The following is a 20566-nucleotide window of genomic DNA, read 5'->3' on the forward strand; positions in this document are numbered from 1 at the left end:
ACTCAGTGCCATTATCACAATTTCCAGGGGAACATGACCACCTTCTACATGGTGACCCTGAGTTAAGTACAACCACTGAGCTAGATGCCAGGGATCTGATCCCCACCACCCCATGCAACACAGACATGCAGAGATAGAGGGCAGGTTGGAACCACTGGTGCCTCTCCAGGTGAAGGGACGAATACTTGGGTCAGGGTTGAGAGACAGCAGTCAGGGCCTAATTGGTGCAATGGGCCTCATTTTCTGCTGCAAATGACAACCAGGGCAAGTTTAATCAGCCACTAGTGGCAGTAACACAGTACTACAACAATCCAGGCCCATTTGTTTTCCCCAAACCATTTCAGTATACCTCCCAATCCATTTCAGTATACCTCCTCAAGCAAGCAGATACCAAAGCCCTGTGCCACAGAAATTTGAAACCCTCTATTAAGGAGTACAACTGGAAGGATAAAGTGAATAAACACTGACAACCTGCTCCTATTAGGCACATCAACGTTTCTACGTCTTTGTATTAAAAGTGGAATGTTTTCTTACCACAGTTGAGAGGCTGGAGATTAACTTGACAGAGTTCATCACCTCCTCTTCAGTGACTTCAACCACACTGCAATGCTCCTCCTCCAGTGGAAGAGGGTCAGTCCCATTCTTTGTCACCCATGGATGCATCTGCACAATAAACCACAGATTAACAGATAACCTTCTTACACTTAATCTTCCAAAGAGCCAGAATTATTTGATGCTAGCTTTTTACTTGAGATTTATTTAATTAACTGAATTTAAATTTATCCAACTACTGTGTGGGATTTGGACTCATCTGTCTGGATGGATGGCTCAGTGGTTAGCACTGCTGCCTCACAGTGCCAGAGACCTGGGTTTAACTCACCTGTGTGGATTTTAAATGTTCTCCCCATGTCTGTATGGGTTTCCACCAGGTGCTCCAGCTTCCTCCCTCCGGACAAACAATGGACAAGTTAGGTGGATTGGCCACGCTAAACTGCCCTGTAATGTCCAGGGATGTGTAGACTAGGTGGATTACCACTGTAAAATTGAGGTTATGGGTATGGGGTGAGTCTGGGTGGGATGCTCCTTAGACAATTTGTGCAGACTCGATGGGCTGCACTGTAGGGATTCTGTGATTGTTAGTCTAGGCTATAAATTACAGTCTCATAATAGTGCCACTATGCTAGCATACCACTGCCAATGGTCGGGGAGATTATTTCTAGAGTAGATTCTGGCTGTGCTGAACTCGGACATGTTGAAAACGTCATCAAGCATTGCAAAGTAATGCCGGAGCAATTTTAAGTCCAAGGTCCTACCTGGTGCTGGTGCGTTGATGTTAGCTCCTGACAGGAGCTGCCCACTGTTTTTTATATTCATTTAGGGATGTGGGAATTGCTGGCTGAGCTACCATTTATTTCCTATTCCTAACTGCCCTTCAGAACGTGGTGGTGAGCTGCCTTCTTGAACTCCAGTCCTTGAAGTGAAGGGGTACCCACAGTGCTATTAGAGAAGGATTTGACCCAGTGACAGTGAGGGAATGGCGAAATCATTTCAGATTTTCAGCACCAGCAGTATTTTGCTTTTGAAAGGATAATTTTAATCTATTTGCCTAAGGTATGGGGATCTGCTTTCACTGCAACCTGGTCTTCTCAATGAGTGTGAAAAGACCCAGTCTAAGGCAATGGGATCCCTTTTTAACCATGCAGACTGGAGTCTGATGATATCAACAGACTGTAATTTTGACTCTGGTCTGACTAGGGAAGCCACAGCAGCTTTAATGGCCTGTGAAGATTGCAGGAAGAGCATTCAGGGCCGATAAAGGTTCTTTTTTGTTTCTTTTTGGGAGCAAGATAGACCCTCCAGATCTCTTAGGAAAGGTTTCTGTCACCCTGTCCTGAAGTCTCACACTCCTCACTGTTGTGATACCCTCCTTGTTCCTATGATTTAACTTGTTGGCAAAGGGTTTTCATTTGTCCCAGCTGGGAACACCACCACCTACAAGTTCCCCTCCAAACCTGACTTGGAAATATATTGCTGTTCCCTCACTGTCAATATCCCAAAACTACTATATTAAAATAAAACAAAGAACTGCAGATGCTGGAGATCTGGAACAAAAACAGAAATTGCTGGTGAAACTCAGCAGGTCTGGCAGTATCTGTGGGAAGAAACCAGAGTTACCATTTTGAGTTCAGTTTCAGTTCTGATGAAGAGTCACTGGACTCCACTTAACTTCCCATGGATGCTGCCAGACCTGGTTAGTTTCACCAGAAATTAATAATTTTGTCCCAAAAATGCATCTGGTTCACTAACACCCATTAGGGAAGGAAATCTGCTGTCCTTGCCTGGTCTGTCTAATGTGTCTCCAGACCTAATATACTTGACTATTAACTTCCTGCTGAAATGGCTTTCAGTTGTATTTAAGAAGGTAGCTCACTAGTGTGGCTCAAAAGTAGTTAGGAGTGGGAATAATTGTTTCTTGTGCTGGCCCAAGGTTCAGTAAGTGCATAATAAAGCTATGGGGAGACAAGCTATCTGATTGTGCATTCAAGGTAAACAGTAACAGCCTCCATTTGAATCCCTGAAGGGAATAAAAGACTCATAGTGCTTCACAGTCAACAGCATGTACATTAATCTGGAAAGAAGGGCAAAGGCATGGTCAGACAGATGAGCTTTTGGGAGGATTTTAATGATGGTGAGAGATATATCTAGGCTCAGGGGGAGTTTCAGGGATTAAAACCAAGCTGGGTGAAGGGTTTTCTACTAATGAGGAGTTGAAGGAGCATGGGGATGGCAGAGAATGCCAGAATCATAGCAAAACAAAGCACAAGCTGGAATGTAAAGCGAGAGGAGGTCACAGATAAAGCATTGTCTGCAGCCAAGAATAGCTAAAACAAAGATAGGAATTTTTGAGCACACAAAGTGGGTCAGGGATATAACAAATGTCAATAAAGAGAAAGGTGCTAGGTGAATGTGACTTCATTTTAATTAGGATGTAGACCATGGAATTCAGAACAAGTTGGAGATTGCATGGGATGAAACTCACTCGACTAATTTCTGTTTTGGTTGAAACATTGGGGGAATAATTAATTAATTATGCTCTGTAGGAGCTTTGAAAGGCTGGTCTGTAGTTAATTATGATATGATCATGTTCACTTCTTATCAACTGAAATCATCAAAATATAGGTGGGTTTTGCTGAATTTAAATGATCTGATAATTTTCAACCTTGAATTTCGACTGAAAGGAACCAATAAACACATTAAATACTAATAGTACAGAAAGAAAATGCTGTCAATGCATAACTCTTTTACAAAGGGACATTCATCAGTGATTCCAATTGAAATAATAGTTTTTTTTTGTGTGGTTATTTATACCTTTATCTGTGGAACTGTAATCCTAGTGTCAGGATTCTTATCCAACATCTGGAGAAGCAAATCCTTCAGCTCTTCACTGATTTCTGGTCTGAGAAGGATGAATTTATGAGACATGTTAACAACAAGCAGAGTAAGCAGTATTTCTGGAAACATGAACAAACCTGTTCCACTACTTCTTTAAATGACATGCATGTTAACCCCATTTATCAAGTCAGTGTCATATTCATTTAGACACTTACCCATGAGAAATGATTTATTTCTTTCAGTCTTTACATTTTTAATTGCTCCATCCATCACCACCAAAACCTCACCAGGTGGTAGAACATTTTGGAAAAGAGAGTTTTGCAGATTTCCATTTGTCTTTGTTTGAAGAGGTTCAGAGCCGAGTTCAAACAGACCTCATTTTCGTTGCAGCAAAGGCCTTAATCCGCAGTGTGGGAATAACAAATTTTCAGAGTAGATATTAATCCTCTTAAAGGGCAGATAACATGTGTGGAATTCTCTAGTGAAGCTATGTAAATCCCAAGGCCTTTTAAAAACATTTAAAGGTAGCCTGCCCATGTCAGTGAGAGGTGAAAATAAATCCAAGTGAATACATTTAAATCTCCAGCTCTTTAAAAATTTAAAATATGGGCTGCCTGTATCAGTGAAAAAAAAGTCTGTTCTAACAGTTATAAAAGCTGTTTACTGGCTTTATCCCAAGGGCTATTATGATTTTACTATTAGTGCTTGTCCTCTTCCTACATTATCTCAGTAGGGAATCCTAAATTCATAACTTGATTCATAGTCCATAATGGTTATTAGAGGATTTGATGTGGCATTATGAATGTAAGTCTATTTGTTTTGTAAGGAATTAAGTTCTTGAGGGAATTTATATTTTTGAATCGGCTTGATGAGCATAAGGTTTATTTTAACTATAATAAAGGCTGAATAGATATTGTGGACATTTCTTTTATTGCAACTCAATATGGCTCCTGAGATCTGTTCTTGGTGGCTAGTGACATTGAAGGAATAAGTACAGAGGGTGGTGCAAGAATTGACAGAATATATGAGCCACAAGAGACAGCATGAGATCAGCATTATGTTCATATGAGGATTGTAAGGGGCCACTGGGGTTTACAGGTGGCATGTGTTGACATGAGCTGGTGCAGGTGGAGCATAGGGAGTGGATGGAGGGGTGAGGGATGGATGGCCCAACATTTACTCAAGTAACAAACCCTAGAGAAGTAAGGCAGACCTTTTCATTAGCCCGCTTTCGTACCTGGCAGCCCTGTGGCCTCCAGAGGTGGCAGGCCCAACCCCATCTAGAACCCACATCCTCGAAGAATTCACCAATCAAGTGAGTTTCTCCTGAGGTGGGGATGGGGAGCTGGGAGAGAACCTAACCCAACTCAGGAGCAAAAATCCAAGTCCCTTGATGAACTTGTTGAAGCTTTTAATCATTTTAAATACATTGATGAGATCACCCTAAACTTTCTAAATTCTTGAGAATACAAGTTGTTTCCTTAATTTCTCTCCAATATATCCTTCTTTTCTTTATTGAAACTGAGTACAGTACTCTTAATAGGATCTGACTAATGCTCTCCACAGCTCAAACATCAATTCCTCACTTTTGAAGTCATCTTCTTGAGATAAAGTTCCACATTGCAGGGGTTTGGTTTGTTCACTTGTGCCCTAGCTCTTTGCAATTTGTTTATATGTACACCTAAATCCATGAGCTTCTTCACAGCTTCTAGTATTTCCCTATTAAGAAAATTCCCTGATTTGTTTTCCTCAGATCTAAAATAACAACCTCACTCTTTCTCACATTGGACTCCATAACTTTTTCAATTAAAAATTGTTTCTGGAATCTTCTTTCTGTATTTATTACTAAGTATGTGGTGGTGCAGCTTATGGCTTTCCATATTGGTCAAGTCACTATATCTAACACCATCTGGCAGGTTCAACCCAGTCATCTGGAAACATCATACGTGGATGATAATGATGATGTGGAGGTGCTGGTGTTGGACTGGGGTGGACAAGTTCGGAAATCACATGACACCAGGTTACAGTCCAACAGGTTAATTTGAAAACACAAGCTTTTGGAGCCTCAGTCTTTCTTCAGGTGTTAATGAGAGAGGTAGTATCAGACACAGAATTAATAAGTAAAAGATCAAAAGTTTACACCATTGATGAGGATGTATTAATCAAACCTAAGATGCTGTTAAATCTTTATTCAGTTAGAAGGTTTTAATTGATTAATATATATATGTAAATCCCTGAATTCCTTTCAAGTCACAGTCCTGAGAGAACTAAAGGTTTTATCACTGTAAAGAAGAAGTGACATTTTAGGTCAGACGATGCATGTTAGGTGCGAGATCTTGTTTAGAATCTGTTTGTGTTTTAATTTGGAGTCAGACTGGTTTTATTTCTAAAGTAGGGATTTATAAAACACCAATCTGACTGACTCTCTATAAATTGTGTGCTTTTTGAACAAAACAAACTGTATCTGCAAACACAAATTCACTGTGTGTGTCTGAGTGTGTGTGTGTGTGTGTGTCTGAGTGTGTGTGTGTGTGTGTGTCTGAGTGTGTGTCTGAGTGTCTGAGTGTCTGAGTGTGTGTGTGTGTGTGTGTGTGTGTGTGTGTGTGCTCGCTCGGTACCAAGACTAAACTAAAACACATACAAATTTTAAACCAGGGCTCACACCTACCTTGCATTCTCTGACCTAAAATGTCACATCTTCTTTACACTGATAAAACCTTTAGTTCTCTCAGGACTGTGACTTGAAAGGAATTTGGGGATTTACATATACATTTTAATCAATTAAAACCTTCCAACTGATTGAAGATTTAACAGCATCTTAGGTTTATTTAGTACATTGTCATTAATGGTGTGAACCTTTGATCTTTATAAGTACTGTGTCTGATACTTCCTCTCTCACTAACGCCTGAAGGAGGCCTGAGGCTCCAAAAGCTTGTGCTTTCAAATAAACCTGGTGGTTGATAATAGATTTCAAGAGGAGAATTCAAGACAGCACATCTCTGTATTTCAAAATCACTTCTATAAACTTCAAGAACAAGTTAACAGACACTACTGGGATTTGTTGTTTGAATGTGCATTTTTATAGCCCTTCTTGTATCTCCAGGTCATCCCCATTTTTCACATGCGATCAAATTAGGCAAACATGCCAACCAATCTCACAAACAAACCCTTTGGTACATGTTATTTGGTGATATAGGTTCAAGGGTAAATGTTGGCCAAGAAATCCGTTCCACTTCTTTGAATTGCATCATGGAATTTCCTTCCATTTACCTGAAGGGGAAGACTGGATATCAAAAAGACAGTTCCTCTAACACTGCAGCACTCCTTCTGCGCTGCACTGAAATGTCAGACTAATCTCTAGAGTACGATTTGTACCCACAAATCTCTAAACAGTGTTACCAGTTGAAACAATGTAATAATGCAACATGTTGGTTTTTAGACTGTTTGCAAGAAAGGAAATGAATGCTTTAGCTTCCTGCCCAGGCATTGTGGCGTACTGAACTGGGGACAATATTACGGAGTGCTGTTTGATAATGGATATTCCAGTTGTATTAGAGCTCAAAATTCCCAAAAATGTCCCTGATCGCAGGCACAGGATAGATTCATCTAATTAGGAAGGATCGATAAACTGATTGGCTAACTATCTCCTTTTGAGTAGCTGGCAACAGCTCTTGTGCCATCAAATAATTTGAACAATTTACCATCTTTACTCACTTTTCTGGAAACTCCACAGGCCAGTTCTTAATCTTGGCATGAAGTGCCAGGATGTAGTCATCCATAAACGGACACTGCAGAGAAAGATAGACAATGCATCTTCCAATTAAACCAATCTTGGGCAAGATTTAGGATTGTCAGTTGGGCTTGTAGTGTGGTACATTTGTGCGTTGTATTACTATTAATACATAGGATCCTGTTCTTTGCAAACAGAAAGAACATGTACATGCATTGTGCATGTTTTAACTCAACAAAATAGGTCCCTCAGTCTGCACTCATTTGTGCAAGATCAAAAGGACTGAGTCCTGGGCAGGGCACTGGTCATTGAGATCCACTTCTGTGTCCTCACTTCCAACCTCTCTGCCACCCCGCTCCCTGCAACCCTCAAACACAGATACAACCCACCTCACACCACCACTACCTCAACAACCCCAGACTTTTCCACCTCTGATCCTCCAGTTGGAGGTCTGGGGCGTCAATATTCTGGTAGAAGACACAGCCTCTACCGCACCATTGCCAGGAACTGGAGATTAAGGTGTCTGGTTGGCTGACAGCTCCAGATGGGTGGGCTTTCAGATCCAGCTTCATAACTACAGTAGAAAGCAGGCCACAGCTAATCAGCTGCCTGATTGACATCTGATCGAGTGGGCTTTCTGACCAAGGCTGTGTGTGTGTCTCTACTAAACATTCCCAATTTCGGACTGCAGGAAAAACCCAGTCAGCATTCTAAATAACCCGAGACCTGTTACAATATAAGAGCTATATACATACCTTGCCAAAGACCAGACAATACAAGGTCACACCAATGGCCCAGACATCCAAAGCCTGAAAAATAACATTAGCAACATTACTACAACCATCTACGCTGATTTCAGGTTAGCTGTGCTCCTGTACTAATGCCTGTGCAGTGTTAGCCCAGCCAATCTCTGTAAGATGCAGGCTCCTAGCCCAACATATTCTCCATGATTCAATATCAGATTTATAAAGAATACTGATTGAATCATACATTCAAATAAAAACAGAATTAACTGCTGGAAAAAGAACAATCTGAAACATACAGAATCACATACAGAGAAGTTACAGTAATGGAGGAGGTCATTCAGGTCAGCATTTCTGGGCTGATTTTATGCACTGAATAAAGTGCATTGATTCTAGTTACACTCGTAGAATTCAGAAGTTACAATGATAGAATCCCTACAGTGCAGAAAGAGGTCATTCGGCTCATCGACTCTTCACCAACACTGCGAAAAGCATCCTATCCAGACCTAGCCCCACCCCCACACTATCCCTGTAACCCTACATTTACCCTGATTAATCCACCTAGCCTACTCATCCTGGACACTATGGGCAATTTAGCATGGCTAATCCACCTAACCTGCACATCTTTGGACTATGGGAGGAAACCAGGGCACCCAGAGGAAAACCTACACAGACACGGGGAGAATGTGCAAACTCCACACAGTCACCCAAGGCTGGAATTGAATGTGGGTCCCAGGAGCTGTGAGGTAGCAGTACTAACCATTTTTGTGCTTTCCTTGTAACCTGGCAAATCTCTTTTGTGCAGATGCTTATTCATTTTAAAAGCTCCAATTGATTAAAAACTCTCCAGCACACTCTCAGATTCTGACCACTGGCCGTGTAAAAGAAGTTTCTCCTTATGCCGCCACTGGTTCTTTTGCCAAGCAGTTTAAATTTATCTCCTCTGGTTCACCAACAGAGTACTTTCTCCACATCAACTCTGTCCAGTTTCCTCGATCAAATTTTTTCTCAATCTCCTCCAAGGAGAACAAACCCAGCTTCTTCAAACCTAACTGTGTGAAGTTCTTCAACTCTCAAATATTCTCAAACTTTTGGTTCACCCTTTCTAAAGCCTGCATGCCCTACTTAAAGCATGGTGCTGAAATAGACAGGAACCCAGTCCATTATGATTTCCTTGCTTTTGTACTCTATGGCCCTGTTTATTGATCCCAGGATCCTGTATGCCCTATTAACTTTTTCTCAACGTATCCTGCCACATTCAATGATAATGTACATATTCTCCAGCTCTACCTGCTGCCAAATCTACTTTAAAATTGTACCCTTTGTTTTGTGTTGTCTTTTCACGTCTTGCTATCAAAATGTGCCTTTGCACTTCATGTAAATTACATCTAAAACATGTCTGCCCTGTTCACGAACCTGTTCTCTGAAAACCTATCACTATTTACCTCACTGTTCACAACGTTTCGAAGTTTTGTGCCATTTGTAAATTCTAAAGATGTGTCCTGTGAACTGAAGTCTCAACCATTCATCCCGAACAAGAACAATAGTGGTTTTAACATTATCCCCAAGGAACCTTACTGAATACCTCCATCCAGCTAAAATATCAACCAGTCACTGTCGGTCTTCCTGTCTCTCACCAATTCCGTCTCAATGCTGCGATTGTCTATCTTATTCCATGGACACGTCCGAGCCCACCCTGCATCAGTCCCTCCCCCACCCCCTCCCTTACACTACCCCACTAGCCGATGAGCTAAGATAGGGGTGAACCTGAGATGCTTCTGAGATGCTAAGGGTGGTCTTAGAGATGGTATGAATATATGCTCAAAGCTTATCTCAGGATCAAATATGACACCATGGTCACATTCAGACTGGCTTAATCACAGACCATTAGCAGGGACGGGGTGGATGTTTAGGGAACAGTACTGAACAGAGGTGGAGGCGGGGATGTAAAGCTGAGTGTCATTTGTATTCTGGACAAGATTAAAGGTGTGATTTCAGATAACACAGCCAGATATAGGAAACACGTAGATGAGAAACTGGGGGCACCAGAGGCAATGGAGTCAGAACAGAAAGAGAAGCATTTCAAGTAATAATCAGTCCTGAAGTTTCACGGGGTGGAAGGGTATCCTGGGCAAAATGGTATTGCAGATCTGAATCCAGAGACCCCATTCTTGAACCAAGCACCAACCAAATGGCCTACTCCTGCTTCTATAATTCTATGTTCTTAGAAGCAATTATCATCAACAAGGTTTCTAAAACATGATTCAGGGGCTTCAGATATCTGGGGTCAAAGTCTAAATTTACCGGTCTTTGGAGAAACGAAATACCATTTTGGAAAGGTCAGCTTTTCATACAGTCATAGAGTCATACAGCATGGAAACAGACCCTTCAGTCCAACCAACATAATCCCAAACTCAACTAGTTCCACCTGCCTGCTCCTGGCCTATATCCCTCCAAGCCTTTCCTATTCATGTATCTAACCAAATGCCTTTTAAATGTTGTAATTGTACCCTCATCCACCACTTCCTCAGGAAGTTCATTCCACATGCGAACCATCCTCTGTGTAAAAAATTTGCCTCTTATGTCTTTTTTAATCTCTCTCATCGCACCTTAAAAATGTACACCCTACTCTTGAAATACCCCATCCTAGGGAAAAGACAACTACCATTAACTCTATCTATGCACATCGTTATTTTATAAGCTTCTATAAGGTCGCCTCTCAAACATCCTTCCAACTTCTGAGGAAGGGTCACCGGACCCAAAACATTAACTTGTTTTCTCCTCCACAGATGCTGCCAGACCTGCTGAGCTTTTCCAGCAACTTTGCTTTTGTTTTTTCCTCCCTGCTAAGATATTGGTCCCTTTCCAGCTTAGGTTAGACCCATCCATTTTGAACAGGTCTTTTCTATCCCATAAGTCATCCTAATTGTCCAAAAATCTGAATCCCAGAACAATACTCCAGCTCTTCAGCCATTGACTTATCTCCTTTAACCTGTTGTTCCTTCCCTCGTTTGAGTTTGGCATTGGGAGTAAACCAGAAATTAATACTTTCAAGGTTCTACTTTTTAATCCTAACCTCTTAAATTCCCTTTGTACTGTTTTAATCTTTTCCTAAAAATGTCATTCCTACAATAATTTCTGGCTTTTCAATGTCATCCTTTAAGAACATGCTTGAAACGTTTAGCGATGCCCTTAATCCTAGCATCAGGAAAGCAACAAATCATCCTAAATTTATGCTCACCTGCCACAGAATCTCCAGTCTATGCCCTTGACAGGACAGTCCCCTATAACAATAGTTCTATTAAATCTTGTCGAATGCTGCCCAACCTAAGATTCATTCCAAGTGTAACTGACTGCCCCTTCCATTTTCCTCAGACAGACTATCCCCTTCTACAGTTCCAAAAACTGAATATCTATTTGGGAGAGGAATAGCCACTGGACACTTTTGAACAACCTTCTTAGTTTTCCCAACGGCCACCCATCTATCTGACTTATCCTGCTGGGTAATAACTTTTCTAAGTCTATGAGCCCTCTCACTCTGTACCTCATATATGCCCTTAATAACATTAAGCCTAAAAAAAAGGATGTTTCAATAACATCTTAAATATAGAATAAACTACCCTTCATTACCTACAGAAAATAATGGAAAAAATTAAAATATATCAGATGTATAAAACTTAAATAAAATCAACCACTTAGTGATTAACTGAATAAAAAATGATTCCTCTTCAATAAATTCCTCGAAGAAAAAAAAACTTCTCCAGAGCTGACTCACTAAAATGAAAACAACTCCTTATGTAAAAAAAAAGTTCAGTTTTTCAAAAAAACCCTTTGCAATGTTAAAAACAACCCTCTAAATCACAGACTTTTTAAACTTCTGAACTTAGAATAAAAAGAAACTCAGCTGTTCACTATTCAATCTTAAAAGATTGTTTAATAAAACCCCGTTTGAAAAAAATTGTTTTTGAAATTTTTTTTGCTTGTTTTGAATGTTAATGAAACAAAATAAATAAAAATCTTATATCAGTAAAATATATGACTGTAATAACTGTAAAAAAAAACTATAGTAAATCTTTAAATAACCCCGCAATCCCAGGAGCAGCTGCAAGATCCACACTGCAAGAGTCACAGAATGTTATGAATCTGCTTTGGGAAAGATCAGCTACCCTCTTAGAGAAGTAATACACCATTTTCTGAGAGGTCAGGTGTCCTTTAAGGTTATTCAGAGTAAACGTGAATGTGCATAAGAAGTGAATAAAGTCAGTCTTTGGAATGTCAATTTAGGTAAGTACTCTGTCTTTTAAATTTTGAAAATGAAACAGTCATCCTGCAGCTAAAGAAACATACTTGCTGAAAAAAGCCTGAGGGTTATCATTATAGGATTAGTGTTGCTTGATGGCTTTCACAACCTACCTTTACCATAATAGAGGGCTTGTAAATTCACAATTTGACAGCTGAGAGAGGTTACTGAGGAATTAGCTGTCTTCAATGTGGTGTAATGAATACAATTATTTGTTTTTATACAGGATTAAGTATGCAAAAGAAAACTTTTGATTTTATCAGGGATTTATGAATTGAAGGGATTTAAATCTGTTTTATGGGCTGTGTCATGAAGGCATTTTTTCAATAATAGAGAAGTCTGCAGTATGTACTTAGAACTTTATATCATTTTGTCTCACCATGGTTCCTAAGATCTGCTCATGTAGATACTGGGTGAGTTGGCATGGAAGGTAATGGGCAAAAGGTAGTGGGCGGGATCAGGGATTGGCACTAAATTGACATGGAAGGTATACAGCCATGGGGTCAGCTTTGGGGCAGGGGTGGCATAGAAAGTGTGATGTGTCATGTAGTCTGTAGAAGGGCCATTGGGGTGTGGGTGGAGGGGCATGAGGAGGCAGGAGTTGGAAGTCCCAGAACACCAAGGCGGGTCTTTTAACCAGCTTGATTCAGCACCTAGAAACCCCTCTGGCTGCCTCCTGTCTGTTTCTGCCCACATCCAGTTAGCACTCACATCTCCCGGAATGAAAATCCAACCTTTCTCCAGGGTCGGAAAAATTCCCAACTCCCACAAATCCAACTCAGCAGCGAATATCCGGCCTAGATTCTGATGTGATTAGTTAGTTAAGAATGGATAGAGGATAATACAGTCCCACCCAGCTGAATGGCAGTGGCAAGGTATTGGAGGAGGATAATAAGATCGACCCTGTCAAAAGCTGTAAATCAGTTCGAGAAGGACGAGGAGGGAACATTCGCCACAGTCGCTGTCACCCAGGATGTCATCCGGGACTTCTGACTGGAGACATTTTGTTACTGTGGCAGGGCAGAAACATATCTGGAGAGAGTCAACACGAAGTTCTGGAAAAGATAGGAATGGGTTTGGAAGGCAACATGTTCAAGGAGAAACTGGAGAGAGAGCCTAGTATTCAAGAACAGAGCAACCAAGGGTTGCTTTCTGAATGGAGAGATGATAAGAGCAACTTTAAGGGACAGTGGGACAACAGCTGAAGAGAGAAAGCAGCCGAGAATATCAGCTAAGATGGGGGCCGGAAAGTGGAGTTGGGTGATCAGTTTAGGGGGAACACGATCAAGGGAACACAACATGGGTTTCATAGACAAGATAAGCTTGGTGACAGTCTGAGGGAGATAGGAGAGAAGCTAGATGCAAGATCAGGCTTGAAAACAAGGAAGCATTAGAGGAGGTTTCGCCAGGTAGACTAGCAAAAACAAGGGACCTGGCAGAGGTAGATACTTGAATGGTTCTATTTGGATGGCATGGTGGCTCAGCGGTTAACACTTCTGCCTCACAGCACCAGGTACTCAGGTTCAATGGAACTTTGATGACTGTGCAGAGTTCTCCCCGTGTCAGCGTGAGTTTCTACTGTGCGTTCCAGTTTCTTCCCACAGTTCAAAGATGTGCAGGTTAGGTGGTCTAGCCATGGTAAATGCGGGGTTACAGGGATATGGTAGCGAGCTGGGTTTGGGTGGAATGGTCTTTGGAGGGTTGGAGCAGACTCATTAGGCTGAATGGCCTCTTTCCTCACTGTAGAGATTCTACAATTCTATGATTTGACAGAATGTCAAAGCCAAAGGTGACACTGCAGTTGAGTAAATTAATGAATGTGGAATTATTGTGCTAACAGATTCTGAAAGGATTGATAGTTAGGATTTTGAGTGCGTAGTTGTAAATGAATTAAAGGATAGCATTTTCAAGGGAGGGAACCAAATAAATATTAGGACAGATGACAAAAAGTTAAAACACTAAGATATTTTAAGAGGTTTCTTAAGGAGGAAGAGGTAAGTGAGGGGGAGAATCTGTGGAGGAAATTCCAGAGTTTAGGGTTCAGGTAGCTGGAGACATGATTGCCACTGGGCAAAAGTTGAAGGGAAAGGGGTTGCCAAACAAAGTTGAAAAGGCACAAGGAGCATTAGCTGGAGGAAGACAGTTTTCCTGGAAGGGTCTAGGCTGAAAAGGGTTATACAGAAAAATAAGATTGAGGCTATACTGAGATTTTGAACAGATGCATCTGAATATTAAAATTTAAATGGTGCAAGTCATGGAGACAATGTTGGTCATTGAGTGAAGTGCTGATGGTGATAGATATGACTGCAGATCTTTTGATTCAAAAACTTTCTTTTGGTCAGTGGTGGAATAATGAAATACAGGCCATTGATTCCCTACCTTCCCATGAAAGCTCTTCCTGGTCTCAGAGAGAGTCTCTGGTGCCATGAATGCTGGAGTCCCGGCTGTACTGGACAGCAAGGCATCGTTCCCCTCAAACTGGTTGCTTACTCCAAAGTCAGCAATTTTAATATGGCCATCATCTCCCAGGAGCAGATTTGAAGGTTTGATATCTCGATGAATGATCTTCTGGTAGTGTACTATGGGAAGTAGAAAGGTAAAATAACATTATTTGGAGAGCCTATTTATTTCAGAAAGTATGACTGATGGAGCTTGTGCAGTAACAGCTCCCAACAGTAGGGGGCATACGCAGCAAGCTCATCAGTCAAGTCCTGAGATATCAAGCCATATCTGAATTTTGCCAACATACTACAATCAGTTAATACAGCAGGGAAAGGTAGAATATTCTTCGCTTCTCTGGTACAACAAGAGGAGCCACTGACACTTTTGTCCCAGGTTCCAGCAGCTCCGCTAGTTTGGCATCACTTTGAATGATCTAGCAACTCTAGGTTAGGCATCCATGAGGTGCTGTGGACATTAGCAGAAGGACAACAGCAGTATTGTACTGAAGTGCAATCTGCAACCTCAGGAACCAGTATATCCCCCACTCTACCATTAGCACCAAACTAAGGCATCAACCCTGATTCAATGGAGAATGCAGGAGGGCATGCCAGGTGCACTATCGAGCGTGCCAAAATATAAGGTGTCAACCTGGTGAAGCTCCAGCACAGGACTACTTACATTAAACAATGAATAATGGATAAACAGCAAACAATTAAACAACAAAGAGGAGGAGGAAGCTGCACAAATATTCCTATCCTCAGTGATGGGGGAGCCCAGCACATCAATGTAAAAGACAAGACTGGAACATTTCAACAAGCTTCAGCCAGAAATGCCGAATGCGTGATATTGAAACTGATATCTATTTCAAGCCCACCGACTCCCACAGCTACCTGGACTACACCTCCTCTCACCCAGTTTCCTGCAAAAATGCGATCCCTACTCACAGTTCCTCCACCTCTGCCCCCAAAATGAGGCATTCCACTCCCGAACATCCCAGATGTCCTCGTATTTCAAGGAGCACAACATCCCCCCGCAGTGGCGAAAAACGTCCTCAAACGCATCTCTCACGTTTCCCACACCTCAGCCCTCACACCCCCTACCCGCAATAAAAACAAAGACAGAATTCCCCTTGTCCTCGCGAATCACCCCATTAACCTCCGGATTCAACGCATCATTTTCCGCCACTTCTGCCACCTGCAATCTGACCCCACTACCAAGGATATATTTCCTTCCCCACCCTTATCTGCCTTCCAGAGGGACCGCTCTCTCCGCGACTCCCCCGTCCGCTCCACACTCCCCATTAGCCCCACCACCCCTGGCACCTTTCCCTGCAACCGCAGGAGGTGCTACACCTGCCCCTACACCTCCCCCCTCACCCCCATCCCAGGCCCCAAAAAAAACCCTTCCACATCAAACAGATGTTCACCTGCACATCCGCTAATGTGGTATATTGTATCCGCTGTTCCCGAAGTGGTCTCCTCTACATCGGTGAGACCAAGCGGAGACTCGGAGACCGCTTTGTAGAGCACCTGCGCTTGGTTTGTGACAAACGACAACACCTTCTAGTCGCAAACCACTTCAACTTCCCCTCCCACTCCCTGGACGACATGTCCATCCTGGGCCTCCTCCAGTGTCACAACGATGCCACCTGGCAACTGGAGCAACAGCACCTCATATTCCGCCTTGGAAGTCTACAACTCAATGTGGACTTTACTAGCTTCAAAATCTCCCTACCCCCCACCTCATCCTAGGACCAGAAACCCCTCTCATCTCCCCCCTCATTGACCTGTCCGTCTTCTCTCCCACCTATCCACTCCTCCCACCTCACTGACCAATCTCCACCACTGCCTACCTATACTCACCTTTACTAACTTCATTCCCGCTTCCTTGACCTGTCTGTCTTCTCTCCCACCTATCCGCTCCACTATCTACCTGCTATCACCGCGCCACCCTCTCTATTTATTTCAGAGCCCAGTCCTCCTCCCTCATTTCCGAAGGGTCCCGACCTGAAACATCAGCTTTCCTGCTCCTCTGATGGTGCCTGGTCTGCTGTGTTCCTCCAGCTCCACACTGTGTTATCTCAAACTCCAGCATTGGCAGTTCTTACTATCTCTGCTGAATGGGGGATCTATCTTGTCCTCCTCCTGAGGTCTCTAGCATTACAAATACCAGTCTTCAGCCAATTCAACTCACTCTACATGATGTCAATAATTGATTGAAGTTACTGGATGCTGCAAAGATGACTGGCACTGACAATGTTCCAGCAATAGTTCTGAAGACAAATGCTCCAGAAGTAGCTGCAGCCCTAGCCAAGCTATTCAAGTACAGTTACTACACTGGCATCTGTCCAAAAATGTGAAAAATTGTCCAGGTGTGCCCTGTCGAAAAAAATGTAGATTAAAGCTTTGTGAAGTAACCTATCAACTATGTTGGGAAAAGGGCCTCGTGAAGGTTTCTGAAATTAGGACGGGACATAGCAAGGAAGATACGTATGAGCTCAATATGTAAGTGCTTGGCTTTTGAGTGAGCTAAAATCTCACTTGTAGTGTTGGAATTCCAACAGAAATACTGCAGTGAGGATGAACTGCAGGAAGAGAAAGCAAACAGGAAGTCAGTCAGAGGATACTGGTGGTATTTCTAGAGAAATAATTTCGAAGAAGTTGTAAAAGCAGACTGAAGGAAGGACAAGCATGGATTTGAAAACAAGGATGAAGATTTTAAGTTCAACCTGTTGGCTAATGCAATGTCTGTGTTCCTCTGTGATGGTGATAATAGAGTCATAGTCATACAGCACGGAAATAGACCCTTTGGTCCAACCAGTCCATGCCGAACATAATCCCAAACTAAACTAGTCCCACCTTCCTGCTCCTGGCCTATATCCCTCCATACCTTTCCTATTCAGGTATCTATCCAAATATCTTTTAAACATTGTAATTATACCCACATCCACCACTTCCTCAGGAAGTTCATTCCACACGCAAACCACCCTCTGTGTAAAAAATTTGCCTCGCATGTCTTTTTTAAAATTCCACTCATCTCACCTTAAAAATGTGCCCCCTAGTCTTGAAATCCTCCATCCTAAGGAAAAGACACCATTAATTAAACCACCATTAACTCTATCTATACCTCTCATTATTTTATAAACTTCTGTCAGGCCACCTCTCAACCTCCTACGCGCCAATGAAAAAAGTCCCAGCCGATCCAGCCTTCCTTTATAAATCAAACCTTCCATACCTTATGGATTTTATGCAACATAAAGTGTAGGTTTTGGACAATTGGGAGGTAATGCCTAGAGGAGGCTAAGACTAGTATGGGTGCTAGAGACCCATCATACAAAGTGCATCGGTGGCAGACCAAGTAAAGTTGGTGGATGGAATGCTAATCAAGTGGGCTACTTTGTGCTGAATGGAGTCAAGCTTCTTGAATGTTGTTGGAAATGTACTCGTCCAGGCAAGTGGGGAATATTCCATCACATTCCTGACTTGTGCTTTGTAAATGGTGGACAGGCTTTGAGAAGTCAGGAGGTTATTTGCTGCAGAATTCCTCACCTCTGACCTGTTCTTATAGCCACACTGTTTTTACGGCTAGTCCACTTCAGTTTTTGGTCAAAGGTAATATTCAGAATGTTGATAGTGGGAGATTCAGCAATAGTAACGCAATTGCATGTCAAGGTTAGGTTATCTGTTATTAGAAATGGTCATTGCCCAGTACACGTCTGGCACGAATGTCACTTGCCATTTGTCAGCCAAACCTAGATATTCCAGTGTTGTGCAGTGATATCCTCAGGCTGAAAAAACTGGCATCTAACAACCATAACCATCTCATGCTTTTCCCTGATTCTCAATTACTCTAGTTTTGCCAGGGTTCCAACATGCAATACTTGGTTGTCAAGGACAGTATTGCTCACCTCACCTGTGGAGTTTGGTTCTTTTTTCCATGCATGAACGAAGGCTGTAATGAGGTTAGGACCTGAGTGGCCCTAGCAAAACCCAAATCTAATATTGCTGAAGATTATTGCTGCTAAGCAAATGCTGCTTGAAAGCACTTTACAACCTTCTGGACTTAATATTGAGTTTAGCACATTCAGATTGTGAACCAACTCCCATTCCTTCCCTTTCTTTCGCTTTACTAGTTGTATTCTCTACCACCATGTCCTCTCCCTCTCCCCCTTCATCCCTCTCCCCAACTCCAGTGGAACTATCTGTTCTTTCCTGTCTGGCAGTTAAACACACCATTGTTCTGCCATTCTCACATTCCTATCACCGTTCCCTCCAGGACACCCTGGTCCACTCTCCCTTCACTCCCAACATCCCCTCACAGCCTCACATCACCTTCCTCTGCAACAGCAGAAGGTGTAACACCTGTTTGTTTACTTCCTCCCTCCTCAGTATCCATGCACACCTTCAAGGTGAAGCAGCCCTTTACCTGGTCTCCACTACATTGGGGAAACGAAGCATAGACTGGGTGACTGCGTCGCAGAACACATACGTTCCATCTGCAAAAAAGACCCTGAACTTCCAGTTGCCTGCCACTTTAACACACCACCCTGTTCTCTGACCAACATCTCTGTCTCAGGTTTGCTGTCGTCCTCCAGCAAAGCTCCGTGCAAGCTGGAAAAACAGCACCTCATTTTCCGTTTGGGGACCCTGCAGCCTTCTGGACTCAATATCGAGTTCAATGATTTTAGGGCTTGAGCTCTCTCATGTCTTTACCCCAATCCACACACATCAGGCCTTGTTATCTGATAGTCTGCTATTACACAGAACCCATTGTTAACCACTGACAGTCTCCATTAATAGCTATTCACCCTCCTAGCCAGATCATTATCCACTCCTTTGTCTGTCCAAATAATCTCCTCTCCCTTTGGGCTCTATTCTCACGTGTCATTTACTCCTCACCCCATCCCTCCACCCTACCTCCTACATATAAGCAGACATCTTCCTAGCTACCATCAGTTCTGAGGAAGGGTCACTTGACCCAAAACGCTAACTCTGATTTCTCTCCACAGATGCTGCCGGACCTGCTGAGGCTTTCCAGCAATTTCTGATTTTGTTTCTGATTTACAGCAACCGCAGTTCTTTCAGTTTTTATTTAATAATCTCTGGATTACTATCTGAGCCACGTGAAAATTGGTATAGAGCGAATAAGAATTAGGCAGGTAAATGCATGGCTCAAAAACAGGTGTGGGAACAGTAGGTTCTAGTTTGTAGGGCACTAGCATCAGTAAGAGTAAGGGGCATCTGTGCTGTACTGAATAAATCTGATAGCCATTACAGAGGTATGGTTACAGGGTGACAAGGATTGGGTTCTGAATATTGAGACATTTATGACATTCACGAACGACAGGAAGCTAGGTAAAGGTAGAGGGGTAATACTCCTAATCAAGGATGGTATTGGTGCAATAGTTAGAAATGACTTTGGTCCTGGACGTCAGGACATAGAGTCAATGGGTGTGAAGATGAGAAATAGTAGGGGAAAGAAAAGAAGTTGCTTCTGGGAGTGATCTACAGGAACCTGAACAGCAACTTCTTGTGAGTCAAATTATGCAAGAAATATTGAGTGCTGGTGACAGATGAACTGCAATACTTATGGGTTAATTTAATCTATTGTAAACTCAATAAATCCAACTGGTAGTACTGGCCTCAATGAGGTTTTCACTGAAAGTTTGGAGACAGTTTCTCGAGTGAGAGACAGAGAAAGAGAGAGAGAGATGGTTAAGCTCAATGATGTATTGTTTAATGTGAAGGAATAATTAATAATCTTAGAGTAAAGGCACCTCCACCTTTAAACAATCAGAACATTATTGAATTTTATATCTGGCATAGGTCTAAGTCTGGTAATTTAAACTTGGAAAAGGACAACTCTGTTGTCTTGAAAGCTGTGATAACTGAAGTGAACTGGGATACTAGACTAGAGGATGGATTAACTGAAACACAGTGTCAGACATTTAAAAGGATA

The 20566-nt window shown here is 42.2% G+C and overlaps 1 protein-coding gene across 5 annotated transcripts in view; it reads right to left on the reverse strand.

Annotated features, from left to right (window-relative positions):
* Positions 1–20566, reverse strand: part of camkk1a (calcium/calmodulin-dependent protein kinase kinase 1, alpha a) — a 145561-nt gene that overhangs the window by 27997 nt on the left and 96998 nt on the right. For all 5 annotated transcript variants that reach the window (XM_048612776.1, XM_048612773.1, XM_048612774.1 and 2 more), the window contains 5 exons: positions 14546–14745; positions 7879–7932; positions 7108–7181; positions 3370–3457; positions 535–663 (listed from right to left, as the gene is read on the reverse strand). In XM_048612776.1, coding sequence (XP_048468733.1) covers positions 535–663; positions 3370–3457; positions 7108–7181; positions 7879–7932; positions 14546–14745 — 545 coding nt within the window. The remainder of the gene's footprint in view (positions 1–534; positions 664–3369; positions 3458–7107; positions 7182–7878; positions 7933–14545; positions 14746–20566) is intronic.

The sequence above is a fragment of the Rhincodon typus genome, chromosome 26 (genome assembly GCF_021869965.1).
Source record: "Rhincodon typus isolate 14 chromosome 26, sRhiTyp1.1, whole genome shotgun sequence".
NCBI lineage: Eukaryota > Metazoa > Chordata > Chondrichthyes > Orectolobiformes > Rhincodontidae > Rhincodon > Rhincodon typus.